Source organism: Hylobates moloch, unplaced genomic scaffold, assembly GCF_009828535.3.
Source record: "Hylobates moloch isolate HMO894 unplaced genomic scaffold, HMol_V3 SCAFFOLD_3, whole genome shotgun sequence".
In the NCBI taxonomy this organism is placed as follows: Eukaryota; Metazoa; Chordata; class Mammalia; order Primates; family Hylobatidae; genus Hylobates; species Hylobates moloch.
This window is the reverse complement of record NW_026652278.1, coordinates 36618121-36633747: the sequence shown is the minus strand read 5'-3', so window position 1 is coordinate 36633747 and position 15627 is coordinate 36618121. Positions and strand designations below refer to the sequence as shown.

At 51.4% G+C, this 15627-nt stretch overlaps 1 protein-coding gene across 8 annotated transcripts in view; it reads right to left on the bottom strand.

Annotated features, from left to right (window-relative positions):
* Positions 1-15627, bottom strand: part of SLIT1 (slit guidance ligand 1) — a 201061-nt gene that overhangs the window by 38127 nt on the left and 147307 nt on the right. For 7 of the 8 annotated variants that reach the window (XM_058436133.1, XM_058436132.1, XM_032135329.2 and 4 more), the window contains 9 exons: positions 12558-12721; positions 11650-11673; positions 11367-11511; positions 10672-10746; positions 10334-10477; positions 7052-7195; positions 6573-6739; positions 3657-3789; positions 1341-1409 (listed from right to left, as the gene is read on the bottom strand). In XM_058436133.1, the coding sequence (XP_058292116.1) occupies positions 1341-1409; positions 3657-3789; positions 6573-6739; positions 7052-7195; positions 10334-10477; positions 10672-10746; positions 11367-11511; positions 11650-11673; positions 12558-12721 (1065 nt within the window). The remainder of the gene's footprint in view (positions 1-1340; positions 1410-3656; positions 3790-6572; positions 6740-7051; positions 7196-10333; positions 10478-10671; positions 10747-11366; positions 11512-11649; positions 11674-12557; positions 12722-15627) is intronic. The other variant, XM_058436131.1, reaches the window with a different exon arrangement.

Below are 15627 nucleotides of genomic sequence, written 5' to 3'. Positions count from 1 at the left end.
ACACCAGCCACTGAATCACACTACTCCATCCCCTCTCCACCCCTCCCATTGGAACATTCAACATACATTGGCCAGGTCATTAAGCAAAGACAGATAAATTGGAGCTTCAAAATCCTGTAAGCCAGAGCCGCCCAAAGTAGCCAGTCCTTGAACTAAATTTCACCAACCCACAATAAGAAACTTGGGCCAAGATCCGGTCACCACACCTAGCTTAGTTTAGCGACCATTGTTTCCATAGCAAGACTTTCTCAATGAAGGAAGCAATACATTGATTTAGATTCTGGTGTAAGCGCCATATCTAATTACAAGCCCATTACAAACAGTTCTGGGACTGATATGGGCCCGTAGATTGCACTTGGAGTGGCACTGCTCCAAACCACACTAAGATGGAATGTTCTCTGGACTTCTTTTTGGTACAATCTGGCCAAGGAGCAGATAAAGACAATTGAAGTGAGGAGCTAGGTAGGCAAGAAAACTAAAAGGAGCTGAACTTATCCTGAGGCTTATTTTGTATATTTCCATGGAGTAGAAAGGGTCAAAGGTGGAAATAACAGAAAAGCAGAGGCGTAGTCTGAAGAAAAGCTTAGTTACAGGTATATATTTGTAGCCGCCATAGTTCATACTTGGTTTGAGAGCTGAGCTGGACCGAGAAGTTTTCCATCACCCTCTGCTTCTCCTGGGTCCTTGGCTCCTAACCTTGCAAGAATGAACACCGCCCGCCCCCCCCCTTTTTTTTTTTTTTTTTTTGTGACGGAGTTTCGCTCTTGTTACCCAGGCTGGAGTGCAGTGGTGCAATCTTGGCTCACTGCAGCCTCCACCTCCCGGGTTCAAGTGATTCTCCTGCTTCAGCCTCCCGAGTAGCTGGGATTACAGGCATGTGCCACCATACCCGGCTAATTTTGTATTTTTAGTAAAGATGGGGTTTCTCCAAGTTAGTCAGGCTGGTCTCGAACTCCAACGTGAGTTCGAGAGGTTATCCGTCCGCCTCAGCCTCCCAAAGTGCTGGGATTACAGGTGTGAGCCACCGCGCCCACCCGGCCAGGCCAGGATAACCCCTCTTAACCGTCACGACCAGCCTCAAGGGAGCTTTGTTTGGGAGATGGCGTGGGCAGGAGGAGGAGGCAGGTCCAACCCAACATGGCCTGGAACTATGTAATTGCCAATCGTGGCCACTAGGTGGCAAAACAGCTCTAGGCACAGCTGTTCCCAGAGGGGAGCAGGGAAAGGAAAAAAAGCGGGATCTGCCCAGAAGTGAGGTCCGTAGGAAACTCCAGGAAAGCGGGAGTCCTGATGGTTAGATGCCAAAGGCCCTCCTGTCCTCAAGCGGCCTGGATACTTACACGAGCTGCAGGTACTTGAAGGTAGACAGCTGTCCCGGAACCAGCGTGAACTGGTTCCCGTCCAAATAGCTGCAGAGAGAACACAGCGGCGTTAGTGCCCATCTCCACCTCTGGTGGTGCCCCGTGCTGGGGACAGCCTTCCCTGTAGCCAGGGACTTCTCTCTCATTTCCTCTCCTCCACATAGGCCACACGATGGGCCCAGAATCACTTATGGGAGGAGAAAATACGTACGTTGTTGAAGCCATCTGGGGAGGTGCCACCGAGAGGACTTGGTAAAAAGCCAATAGTCACGTGGCCTCTCTCGGTTCCCTTCTTGCTTCCCTTCTCACCCTCCCAGCCTCCTCCTTGTCCATGGACACTCCCTGGGCCCCTGCCTTCCCCTCCCTGCTCTGCTCTTTCCTGGCCATATAGATCTGATTGGCATGTTACCAGGCTCTGCCAGCTCCCAGGGCCCCCTGTCCACCTGCTGGCATGGGCTGTGAAGCTGATCCACAGCCAGACTGCCCAACCAGTTTCCCCTCATTCCACCAGCACCCCTCTGCCTTCCTGCCTTCCAGGCTCCGCGCCCTGATGTCACTTCTCCCCCTCCATCTGCAGCCAGTGCCACCGCTGCTCTCGCACGGCTTGCTTTCCTTGCACTCTCATGCCACCCGCTGACTGTGCACCACCACCCATGCCCGGGCTCCTGCTGCAGCCTCTTCTGTCTGTTCTCTGCACCTTGGACCTCCCTTCTGGCCTCTACTCTATTCATGCTATCCAAGTCACTGTCCTTAAAACCAAACCCACTGAAATCCTCCTAAGCCCAAAGCTTCCCAAGCTTCCCATTTCTAAAGGATAGAGCTTGGGATTCAAGATGCTCTGAACCTCCCCTTCTTCCCTTCATCGTTGACCATTCATGCCTCCAGCCTGAAGGTTGCTAAGCAGTGGCCCAATGCCAGGAGCTGAGCCAAGCTGGGCTCCAGCACAGGATCCCTACCCCCCAACTAACTACAGCCTGCAGGACAGCTCTCCCCCACTTCCCAAAGCCCCAGAGAGAAGCAAAAGGAGGGCTGTGCTCATCCTTACCCCTTGCTCTGCATCATACAAACTGACTTCCCACCCATCTCATTTGATCCTCGAAGCAGCCCTCGTCCATATACCCAAGTAGTCCCATTTCACAGATAACAAAACTGAGGTTGAGAGAAGTTAAAAGATTTTCTCAGGCTCTGAACTTCAGCACCTTCAGTCAAAGAAGGTAGGCTGCCCCACCCATCCCACTATTCTCAGGGCTGCTAGGAGGCTCCAAGGAGAAAACAAGGATTCATGAGTTTGTAGGACACTAACTCTGCAGTAGAAAATAGGGTGAAGATGGGGCAGGCCAGGCCCAGGAAAAGGCCTGCAGTGGTTGATGTGTTTGTGAAGAAAAGGCCAGCCTTGCTGGTAATGCAAGAAATAACAAATGGAAGCCTCATCGCTGGTCCTGGGGGTGGTGGGAGAAAAGCTCAGCTTTGGAGGCCTGGAGGGATCAACCCCAGAGCACAGGAAGAGGTCAGAGGTCAGGAGCTGGCCAGAGACTTTCATCGGGAGGTGTCTGCTGAAGAGGTCCCAGCTTTCCATCCCTGTTTGTCAAATGCATCTATGTCCAGTCCTCCACATGCGCTCAGATACCAAATACCAACCAGCCAGGATTTCAGCACCACCATACTCGGTGCCGACTCAGGGAAGCAAGAAGGCCACCATCTCACATGGTCAATGGGAGTGCAAAGGAAACAGATTTTCTTGGAAGACCATCAGGCAAAATGCAGCAAGAGTCCTAAAAATGCACCACTGTCTGGCCGGCGATTTCAGTGAAGGGGTGTTAGCACTGGTGCTATTTACAACAGTAAAAAAAAAAAAAAAAAGAAAAAAAATTGGGAACAACTTAAATATCCAACAAAAGGGGTTTTGTTATCTGGGTCATAGTAGATTCATGTGAAGAACATTACACTGCCGGTACAAAAATCACATTTGTAAGTCTTCATGACACAGAAGCCTGAGACAATGATAGGTGGGAAAGCAATGTTTTCCTTATTTTAAAGGCAGAGCTTAGTTTAAAGGGAGGAAGCACTCGCTGCCATGCGGTCACCGGGTGACCGCAGAGGGGGAATCAGAGAGAAGCTCAAAGCCTTTCTGGAGGCAGTGTTTTCTGCAAAGCCTGAACTCCAGCTCCTAGTCAGCTAATGCCTGCTGTTGGTCACCTCCTCCTCCCGTGGCTAGGCCCCAGCCCCTCAGGAAATGCCCCCACTGTCCATGTCCGGTGGACCCACGTGAAGGGGGTAAGGCCTTGAGCTACTCACAGTTCTGTGACATTCTTGGGAATGCCCTTGGGCAGGGCCCGCAGGTGCTTGTTGCTGCATCGGACCACTGTGTCCAGGCAGGCGCACTCCTGTGGGCACTGTGGGCGGGGCAGGCAGCCCCCCTCCTCCTGGCCTAGGGAAGAAGGCACAAAGCCCCTGTCAGGGAGGTGGATGGGCCGCTGTAGGGCCTCCTACAGTCAGGGCCACGCTCTGGGGCCTCTCAGAACAGAAGACCCCTCTGACACTACCTTGGCCGTCAGTAAGTCTCTGCACCACACCTCCCCCCAAGCCACCACCACCACCAGGGATGAAGCCCCCTGGAGCAGTTTTGAGGTTAAAATAGGTTTTGAGTTGATCTCTTTCTCCTCAAACTCAAAGTGGACCTGGTCAAAGTAGAACAGGAGGATGGCCGCACACCATCCCATCCCCGGAGTGCCTGCTACTCCGGGCACTGGATCGACATTGTCTCCTTAACAGCACAGTCAGGGGTGCAGCATCGTCCCCTAGAATGCAGGCATGAGGAGGACGGAGACCTGAGCCTCTTTTCTCCTCTTTTTTCACTGATAGAGCCCAGTGCCTAGTGCAGTGCCTGGCACGCAGCAGCCCTCAAAACAGATGAGTTGAGTGAATGAATGAACAAATGGATGAATTTCTATTTTACTGAGGTCCGGAGACGTTAGGCAACTTGCTTGAATCATAAAGTGGGTCCAAGGCAATGCAGAGTCTGAGCCCAGGTCTGGCTGCAGCAAAATCTGAGCCCTCGATACCATACCATCCCTTCATTGATTCATTCATCTATTCAATAAATCTGTGCCTTTCTTTCTGCTGATTGGGTGTCAGAGAGATGATAATATCACCACGGTTGGAGTTCTTGAGGACACTGGGATGCTGGTAGCACATGCTCCTGGGTGACAGTGACCATCGGTTATGCAGGTCACCTGTGTGCAGGCCCCACATGATAAGGGTGAACTCACTGAATCCTCAAAACAGCTCTGTAGTGAATGTGTTACTATTAGCCCGTTGGAGCAATGAGGAAACTAAGGGCAGAGTGGTTCAGAAACTTGCCCCACCCTGGAGCAAGCAGCCTGCCTCCAAACCTACTCCATTGGCCATCAGGCTCTCAGCAGCAACATCTTAGAAACAGTCACATCCTTTCACCTCTAGGAAGCTATTCTAAGGGGAAGTGGAATATATACGTAGGGAGCATCTACAAGGGTGCTCCTGGCAGCACGATGCATTGGAGCGGGACTTGGGAGGTTGTCTGAATGCCCAGCAGCAGGGGGCTGCTTACATCAATTGTGGTACCTTCCAAATAGCGGTCCATCCTGTTGAAAGGTTTTCACAGGTGGCCCTGCAAGATCCCCTGTGTGCCACACTTGTGCACATGAGCACACAGCAAAGATCTGGAAAGCCACATAGCAAATGTCGACAGGAGTTATCCAGAGTTGGGGCACGGGGGCCGGGGGTAGTGGGCAAATCGGTAATTTTTTTTTTTTTTTTTTTGAGACAGATTGTCATTCTGTTGCCCAGGCTGGAGTGCAACAGTGTGATCTCAGCTCACTGCAACCTCCACCACCTGAATTCTAAAGATTCTTCTGCCTCAGCCTCCCAAGTAGCTGAGACTACAGGCATGCACCACCACGCCTGGCTAATTTTTGTATTTTTAGTAAAGAGAGGGTTTCAGCATGTTGGCCAAGCAGGTCTTGAACTCCTGACCTCAGGGATCTGCCCGCCTCGGTCTCCCAAAGTGCTGTGATTACAGGCATGAGCCTCCCTGCCTGGCCTGCCAGTAACTTTTTAAAATTCTCCTTCTGGTTGTCCTTGGTTGTTGTTTTTAAGGAATGAGGATGCATTTCTTTTGTAAAAAGAAGGATAAAAGGAAACCGTATCTTGGAAAAAATAATGCTTCCGAAGGATAGTTAATGGCATGAGAAAATGCCCAAAATATATAGTTAGGTTTTAAACAAATCAGAATTTTTTAAAAAGACTTGCAAGCTATTATTATATAAATTAATAAAATATATATGTAAATAGTATAGACTCTTTTTTTAATTTTAGAAGTCGGAAGCAAAAGTATTCTTAGAGAATTCATTAATTTTGTTTAGAAAAATACCCTGATGGTGTTTTTGGGTGAAAGTCAAAGCTCCCACTGCCACATGGCCTGGCCAGGCCAGCTGAGGGTGGAGCTGCCATCGGGAGTAGGCTGCAGGGGGTAGAGGGCAAGAAAGGGAGAGACCAGGGAGAAGGGAGGCACCTTAGCACCCAGAAGCGGAGAAGGAGGCTGGAAGCTGAGGTCAGTCAGGGAGAAATTCCCTGCGGCAGCGTGCTGAGAGACGCTAAGGACAGAATGGGTGCACTGAGAAAAATCTGCTTCCTACAGTGACCTTTCGTGCTTGGTGCTGTGGGGAAAAAATGAGGGACAGGGCTACCCTGAAAAGTCCCAAGTAACAGGGCATTGGAGCAAAGAGTGACCAGGGTTTCCTACATATGGGGGAGGGGACTCAAAAAGGTTCCATTGCACATTAAGATAAGGTGACCCCATGAGTCTAGAGCACTTAGGGACAGCCAAAAGGCAGGTCTGAGTTCACCAAACTTACAGAAAGAAATTACACTAAAATGGGAACTGTTTTCTCTGAGCGATGGGATAATAGGTAAAGTTTATTTCCTTCTTTTATCCATATTTTCCCATTTTTTAAGGATAGGAACTTTATTGCTCTTATAACCACACAAAGGCATCACCAGACAGGGGCATCTCCTCGCCTCTCCTGAAAACAGGGCCTTCCCTCCCCACCTAACCTCTCCTCTCAGGGTCATGCCAGGGGGTGCTGCGTGTCCACTCCCATCTTCCTGACCTGCCCCACCCCGCTGGTTGGACCAGGGCGCCCTCTCCCTTGCCACCGGGAGGCCACAAGTTACCTTCCTCACACCTGAAGTCAGGGAAGGCCACGTCCTGCAGGGGAATCTGCCGCAAAAAGTCAGGGTTCTGGCACCGTGGGTTCCCCGTCACGATCTTGCGCTTCCGTAGCCAGCCTCCTAGCCAGGCCAGCTGGCAGTTGCAGTTGAAAGGGTTGGCCAGGAGATTCCTGGAAGAGGCAGGCCAAGTGGCCATGGAGACACTCTGCCCCTCTCAGTGGTCCCAGCAAACCCCTCCTGTCCACCACGGACACACGGCCACATGGCCACACGGCACTGTCTCCCAGACCACCACCCATCACCAAGAGGACCGGCTCTCAGGACCGGAGGGAGACTTCGAAATGTGGAACCCACGTTTCAGCAAACCACGAAGACCCAGCACCCCCAGGGTGAGCGCTTTCAAAGTGGCTGCCCGAGAGGACCATGCCCTTGGGACAGTTGCTCCAGAGCCCCCGCCTGCCTGTCCTGGAGGCTGGACTCACAGCGTGGAGAGGGACTGGAGGGTGTCGAAGGCCCCTGGAGATACGGTGGTGATCTGGTTGTCGTAGAGCGAGAGGAGCCGGACGTTGCGCAGGCCCGTGAAGCTGTCGTTGTGGATGCAGCTGATGCGGTTGTTCCGCAGCATTCTGGGAAGGAGTGGGGGGAGGGAGGAGGGGACCCTTGCTGCCCTGCCAGCCATCGACCTGGGCCACGCAGCTTCGGCCACTGTGGCTCGTTCACAGTTCTCCTCCATAGGCCGCAAGCCACAGAACCAGGAACACACACCAGCCAGGCCCCGGCCAGGTGAGGCGAGTTTTACACACCTGTGCCCACTCCAGACCCGCCCCCGCCTCTGAGAAGCCTCGAGGCTCTGTCTCCCTCTCTCTCTGCCACTGCCCCGGCCCCCATGCTGGCCTCGCCTCCATGCCCTGGGTGCCCAGAGTTCCTGCCCGTCTTTAGGCCACGCTCCACATCAGTGCCCAGGAGACTTCCTGAAACCTAATCCATCATGTCACTCTCCAGCTTAAAGTCCACTAACAGTCTCCAAACTGCCCACCAAGTCATGCTCGAGCTCCTTACTGTGACCTGAGACCATGTCCACCCAGACCTGAACCATCTCAGCCCTGGCACCTGCCTGCCTCCCTAGAGATGGACCAGCCCTCAGCCTGCTACACCGCTGTGACAGTTTTCTAGAATACTCTTTTTCCTCATCTACATCTGGAAAAGCTGCTGTTCATTTTCAAAAACTCAGCCCAAGCCTGATGCAGTGGCTCAGGCCTGTAAAAACAGCACTTTGGGAGGCCAAGGATTACTTGAAACCAGGGGTTTGAGACCAGCCTGGGCAATATAGCGAGACCTTGTCCCTACAAAAAAATTTAAAACTTAGCCAGGCATGGTGGTGTGCACTTGTAGTCCCAGCTGCTTGGGAGGCTGAGGTGGGAGGATCTCTTGAGCCCAGGAGTTCAAGGTTACAGTAAGCTATGATGGCACTACTGCACCCCAGCTGCCTGGGAGACAGAGTGAGACCCTGTCTCCCTAAACAACAACAACAACAATAACAACAAAAACCCAGCTCAATTTCACTTGCCAACCAAAAGTAAAAACAAAACCAAGACAACACAGAATAGCCAACTCACGAAAGAAATTAAAATGGCTTACAACATTCACAAAAATGTTCAGTGTTACTACTAACCAAAGACACTTATGCAATATTGATTTTTTGCCTGCCAAATTAAAAAAGAATGAAAAATATAATAACAATAATCATGACATCCAGGATCTGTGACAGTGTGAGTGACTGGGCACTTCCACACACTGGCAGGAGATGCCTTTGTACCTCCCTGGAAGTGCATTTGGTGAGATGTAGCAAAATCCCCAAAATGACACTTTGTGTTTTCACCCGACTACTCCATCTTTAGCAATTCCTAACGAGAGTATTATCATGCATTATACATGAACTTCACGATAAAGATATTGTCACAGAATGAATGTGTTCCCCTCCAATCCCTATGTTGAAGTTCTAATCCCCAGTGTGATGGGATCAGGATGGGGGGTCTTTGGGAGGTGATGAGGTCATAAGGGTGGAGCCCTCATGAATGGAGTTAGTGCCCTTATCAAGGAGATGCCAGAGAGCTCTCTCACCCTCTTTCTACCATGTGAAGACACAATGAGAAGTCAGAAGTCTGCAACCCAGAAGAGGGCCCTCTCCAGAACCCGTCCATGCTGGCACCCTAGTCTCAGACTTCCAGCTTCCAGAACTTCTGTTGTCTATAAACCTCCAGTCTGTGGCACTTTGTTATAGCAGCCTGAACCCACTAAGGCAGGTATCAATACAACATTGCTTATAAAAAAATAGAAACAGCCTACATTGCCAATAATTATATAATACCTAGTCATTCAAATTGATGCAGAACACTTTTTTTGTATTAGGAATTAAATGTGGAATGGCAAAAAATTTTAATATGTAATGGTGCTCATATTAAGTTTAAGGAAAAAGCAGGTTACTAAATAAAATGTACTATTCCATTAGACTATTTCTGTATGTGTGCATGCAGGTATGTATGCATGTGTGTATATGTACGTGTACGCAGGTTTAGAGATATGTAAAAGCCTGGAAAGACAGTTGTTTATACCAACAATTAACAGTGGTCATTTCTGGATAGTGATGGGGTATGGGCCCCTCTCTTCTCCTCTGTCCCTATCTAAGTCTTCCTTGGAAAGAATGCAGCTGACTGAACAGCTCCCACGCCCACATTTAAGGACTACTAGGTAAGCATAAAGAAAAATGAGGCAGCCTATAGGAACAGCCTGGAAAGATGGCAATGCTCTATTCACAGCCATAGTGCATAATAAAATTTGCTTTTTGTAAAATAAAGGAACGAAAATCCACAGGGAGTCCCGTCACCCATTCATTTGCTTCTAAAAATTCCGTGAGACATGCTCAGAGACAAATCTACATCCTGCTGCAGATTTGGGACTTATACCCGGGCAAGTGGCTTCCTAGAGCTGTGGTGTCCAATATAGGAGCCACTAGCCACATGTAGCTATTTAGATTTAAATGCATTAAAATAAAATGAAATTCAAAATTCAGTCCCTCAGTAGCACTAGCCACATTTCGACGGCTCCACAGCCACATGAGGTGACTGGTCTGGACAGCGAAGACATGAAACATTTCCATCTCTGTGGGAGAGCTGACGGACTGCCCTGTCTATGAGACACGATACACACCCTCAGGATCATCTGAAGAGCCAGCCCTGCTGGGGCAGATGGAGGGGGTGTCCTGCATCATGGAGGAGCAGATGACCCCAGGATCCCACTGAGCTCCAGATTCTGGTCAGCTCAGGCTGGGCTGTGGGTTATGGGATCCTAGCATCTCAGGGACAGTGCAACATCCCTGCTCCTCCTATCTACACCCACTGAGTCACCTTGGCAAGGTCATCCAGCCCCTCCTGCCTGCAGCAATGCCAGCCACTCCTGAACTCATGCTGTGCTCTTGCAGCCTGACCAGCGGGCAATGGGAAGGGACCCATAGGAGGGCCCACATGTCTCCATCCCTTGAGGCCAACCAGGCATTGGCCCCATGCCCCAGGGTGCAAGAGAACAGATCTCACCATGGAGTTGCCAACTTGATTACCTGTCCCAACACAGTCAGGATCCTCAGTTCTCCCCACCCACTTGCAAGCTGGGCCCAGGGGAGGGGCTCCTCCAGCCTCTCTCTTCCTTTCCCTTGGCTTCGCCTACCTCCTACAGCTGGCCCACCCTGCTCCCCAGCCCTGCACACTCACAGGGTCCTCAAGCCATCCAGACCCCGGAACATGCTGCTCCGGATGGACTCCAGCTGGTTGGCAGTCAGGTGCAGCTCGCTCACAGAGGCTGCGCCCTCGAAGGCCCCATCTTCAATTTCTGACACCTTGTTGTTGCTCAGATTGCTGGGGGAAGAGGCAGGGGGGGAGGATTACATATGGCCAGCAGCCAGGAGCTCAGGCTCCTCCCTTTCTGCAGGCAACACCCCCACACACAGAGTCCTGGCCCCCCCAGTGGGAGCTGCCCCCACCCTGGCATTTCCCTTCTCCATCCCTGGCCAGCATCCCAACAGACACCTTCTCGCCAACGGGTAACTCACATTTTCTTCAGATGTGTAAGTTTTTTAAACATCCCAGTGGCCTCCAGGATGGAAATCTCATTGTTATTCAATCGCCTATAAGAGGCAAGAATGAACTTGCACATTCACAAATGATGGACATTTCAAATCCCTTCCAAACTGAGAATATTTGGGACTCAAACAGAAAAGACTCCCAGAAGAATTTATCTGGCAAAGCAAATTGATCCTATTTCAAAGGAAGGCTGGGCCTAGTACTGGGAGAGGATATGAATGGGGATATTTTTAACATTAAAAATGCCATGAAAAATTTACAGACGTAAATGACAGATGCTTGCAGGCATCTATGCACATAGACATATGTGTACACAGATTCATATTTTTAGATAGAGGAATAAAAATAAAGAGTTTTGGAATCATGTCCCCCAGAATAAGACAAACGCATTGCTGAGAAAAGCCATCCCTGATTCAGGCTGGTGACATGCCCTGAGTGCCAGAGACTGGCATCTGCTTCTGACGGGTGAGGGGGGCTGTGAATGAAGCAGAGGGCAGCAGGGGTGGGGTTTCTTCCTGCCCAAGCCAGCAGCTGGCATGTCCTGAGCCAGAGGCTCCAGTGGTTCAGCCCCAGACAGGGATGGACCAAGAAAATCATGGAGTAGGCCAAGGAGGGTTAGTGGCAGTTAGGGACGGGGAGGGCTGGGGGTGCCAGGGACCCTCACAGTTCGGCCGTGGACTGGGGGATGCGCTCAGGGATCTTGGTGAGCTTCAGGCTGGAGCACTCCACCACGCTGGCCTCACAGCGGCACTTGTGGGGACAGACCACGTCGCTGTTGCACTCGCTGTTCAGCTGGTAATCCTCCGTGCCTGCCATGAGAGGGTGGGGGCAGGGGCTGAGGGGTCCGGGGCAGGCTCCCAGCAGTTTGGGTCAACCAAGGCCCCCAGCCTGCCCACCCACTGCCACCATTCCCGCCAGGCTGGCCTTGGTTCCCCCCACTCTCCTACCTGGAATGAAGTACTGCTCTTTGGCTGGGGAGAGAAGCAGAAATACCATAATGCAGGAATCAGCCAGGACCTGCAGTGACAGCCCAGGCCCCAGCCCCACTAGTTAGCTGAAGGCACCCCAGACAGGGCTGAGGAGCCCGTCTGCCCAGTCCCTGTGTGCAGAAGGGCGAGCTACAGAGCACGCATGTTCCTTGCCCAGGCTGACACTGGGGGTGTCGCATCCAGTTAAACCTCTTGCAAGGAGTGCCAAAACCATCGCACTCTCACTTGCAATGGTACATGGTGGGGACTGTGCTAACTTTACAGGTGGGGACGGGGTACAGGTAGCATCAGGACCTTGACCAGGATCTAGGCTTAGAAGCTGCCCCACACTGTCCCCAGCCAGATGCCACGTGCACTACAATTGCTAAGGCTGTTTCTGCATCCCAAAGCCTGGAGCAGGTTCCTATCTCACTAAGGAGGGTTCCCAGGCCTCCTGAGTGTCTTAAAAGGCTTGACAACAAAGGCATAAAAGAGAACTGGCTGAAAGTGGAGGGACCTGAGTCCTCTCTCTGGGACTTTCGGCAAGCCTTGCTTCTTCCCTAGACCTCAATAAAATGAGGTGGGACTGAACTACCATTCAGATCAAGTCTAGAATTTTGGGCCCACACCCTCCAGCCTGGGTTCACAGTAATGAAAGACACCTTTGTGGGAGCCATCCAGGAAGCATCGGGGGCCCCTGAGCAGGCTGAAGACAGACAGACAAGCAGACAGGTAGGCAGGCAGGCTGGTAGGGAAGCAGGTAGGTGAACAGGTGGGCAGGCAGGTAGGTGAATAGGTGGGTAGGCGGGCAGGTATGCAGTGGACAGGTAGGCTGGTGGGCAGGTGGACAGGCAGGTAGGTGGACAGGTGGGCAGGCAGGCAGGTACCTGAGCACCGGAACTTCTTGCTCTTGATCTGCCCAATGCGCTTGTTGGCGAGGCGCCGGGGACTGGCACAGCGGGCCCCACTCGTCTCGATGGGATTGGTGCGCAGGAAGTCTGCCAGCCACTTGAGGTTACAGTCGCAGATGAAAGGGTTCTGGGCCAGGTGCCTGTCCAAAGCAGGCAGATCAGCTATGAGAAACAAGGGCTGCAAACCCGCGCTGACCTCCACCTGGACAGGGCCTCATTGTGGCTGGGGCCAAGGAGGCTGCCTATGGCCTGGAGCCCAGGGTCAGCCACGGGGTGAAAGGGAGAGTGGGGTGAACCCCCAGGGTGCAGCCACCACCTCTGGAGAGGTCCTGCCAGCGCACTACAGGTGAAGGGTCTCTGCCACCCAGAGCTTCCTGCTGTCCCTGTCCTAGTCCCCATCAAGCCTCATTCTGTCCCCTCTCTTTCCACTCACCTTTCCCTCCCTCTGCCCTGGGACATTTCACGAGCATGAGCGGAGACAGGAAGGACCCAGAGACTGGCCAGAGCACCCCTGGCCTTTCACAGGCAAGGAAGCCAAGGCCCGGAGAGGATAACAAAACCCAGGACTGCAGGCACCCAGGCCACAGCCTCTGACTCTCCCCAGTGGCCATGGGCCCTGGTTTGTCCCCTTTCCTTCAGACTCAGGTAGCAGCCTGTCTCCTATAGAGAAGGATGGGGCCGGGGTGGCAAGGCCTGCTGGAGTCCCTAGGCTTCACAGGGAGTCACCATCCCCACCCCAGGCCACAGGAGTGACCTCTCCTTGACCATTTTACAGCTGTCTCTCAACACAAAGGAAACTCAGAAACCACGACTGAGCAGCCCCTTGCTGGGGAGTCACTCAGATTCTCTCGCAGGCTGCCTGTGTTGTCAGCAGGATAAATGTGGGGATGGTGGCGGGGAGCAGATGGCCGTGATGGGTTGCTGTATGCGACCCCATGCTGGCATGCCCACGGGTGGGCTCTGACAAACAGCGGGTTCAGACCAGCCACCTCTGAGCCACCACAGCACTGGGCATGCCCTGCTCATGGCTGTACAAACCGAGGCAGCCTGGGAAGAGCATTCCTACACCTGTCCTGGCTCTGGAGAATCGCTTGAACCCAGGGGGCAGAGGTTGCGATGAGCCGAGATTGCACCACTGCACTCCAGCCTGGGCAACAAGAGCGAAACTCTGCCTCGAAAAGGGAAAAAAAAAGAAGTACGGGGAGACAGAGCAGTAGGCCAACTCAAAGAGACTTGCCCTGCCATGGCCACTTTTCCTCCATCTAAGTGCCATCAGTTCAGGCCATCTGACTTACTGGTCTCAGCCCAGGCCCCTGCAAGGGGCTGCGGAACTCTCCGAGCAGATGAGTCAACCCTTGCCCAGGGTCTGTGCCCAGCTCAGCTCAGACCTTGGCGGTGCTCTCTGCTATCCATCACCTCCTGGGCTCTGCCCTCCGGCCCCCGGTTGGGAGCTGGGTCCCTGCCACCTCTCCTTTGCAGTGTCCTTCCCTATTTCCCGCCTGAGTTCTTGCTCCTCTCAGCTCCACCAGGTGGACCAGGCCCCTCCCACCTCTTCTGCATCCAGCTCAACATTTATTTCGCCTTTTAAACTTTTAGTTTGCACAGAGGGGAAGTGTTTGCTGATATCCTGGGGGCAGAGTTTGTTGCTAATTTAAAACATACCTGGATTTAAGGACTGCTTATGACTCCTCCCCAGCTGCCCATCCACATCTGGCTGTGCCTCAGTGTCCCAGCCCCTGCCTGAACCAATTGCTTCCCTTTATTACCATCTTGGCAGAAAACTGTGTAAAGTCAATCCAATTGTGTTGTTTAGGCATGTATTAAAATACTCAAGGTGTGTGGTGTAGAATATCTCCTTTCTAAAAACAGGCTGTGCCAAAAACAACCTATAAAACTTGAACCACCCACAGAGACAGGTGGCTTCTGTATAAACTTTAGTATTTTATACAAATTAGAATTTTTAACAGTTTCAAAGAGCAGGAAGCTGGAAAGGGAAAACACTCAGGAGGAAGAAAAAAAATTCGTTTGGGAAAAAATAATCGTGTTAAAGGAACACCCAAAAACGTGCTGCATATGTGGCCACACAGCTGCCTCCCTGAACAGTTCTGGCAGTGGAAGGAAAGGAAAAGAGGACTAATTCTCAGTGTCTTTCTAGATATATGCATTAAGGAGTCACAGCTAAAAATCTTTGGAGGCAGAGGCTCAAAAGCATTAGTCATTAGGGAAATGCAAATTAAAACCACAATGAGATACCACTTCACACCCACTAGGATGGCTAGAATCAAAATGCAAAAAAAAAAAAAAAAGACAAACAATACCAAGTGTTGGTGAGGATGAGAATGAGAGAAATTTGGAGCCCTCATAATACACCACTGGTGGGAATGTAAAATAGTACAGCCACCTTGGAAAACACTGGCAGTTTCTTTAAAAAAGTTAAACATGAATTTACCATATGAACCAGAAATTCCAAAAGAAATGAAAATGTTGGCCGGGCACGGTGGCTCACACCTGTAATCCCAGCACTTTGTGAGGCCGAGGTGGGTGGATCATGAGGTCAGGAGTTCAAGGTCAGCCTGACCAAGGTGGTGAAACCCCGTCTCTACTAAAAATACAAAAAGAATTAGCCGGGCATGGTGGTGGGTGCCTGTAATCCCAGCTACTTGGGAGGCTAAGGCAGAGAATTGCTTAAACCCAGGAGGCGGAGGATGCAGTGAGCCGAGATCGTGCCACTGCACTCCAGCCTGGGAGACAGAGCGAAACTCCATTCAAAAAAAAAAAGAAATGAAAATATTGGTCCACACAAAGATTTGTGAGTGAATATTCACAGCAGCATTGTTCTAATATCCCCAAAGTGGAAACCACCCCAAATGTCCATCACCTGGAATGGACAAGCAAATTGTGGTCTATTTACACAATGGAAAAATTATTTGGTGATCGAAAGGAACAAAGTACTGATACATGCTACAATATGAATGAGCCTCAAAAACATTATGCTAAAGAAAGAAGTCAGTCACAAAAGATGGCATATTGTATGATTCCTTTTTTT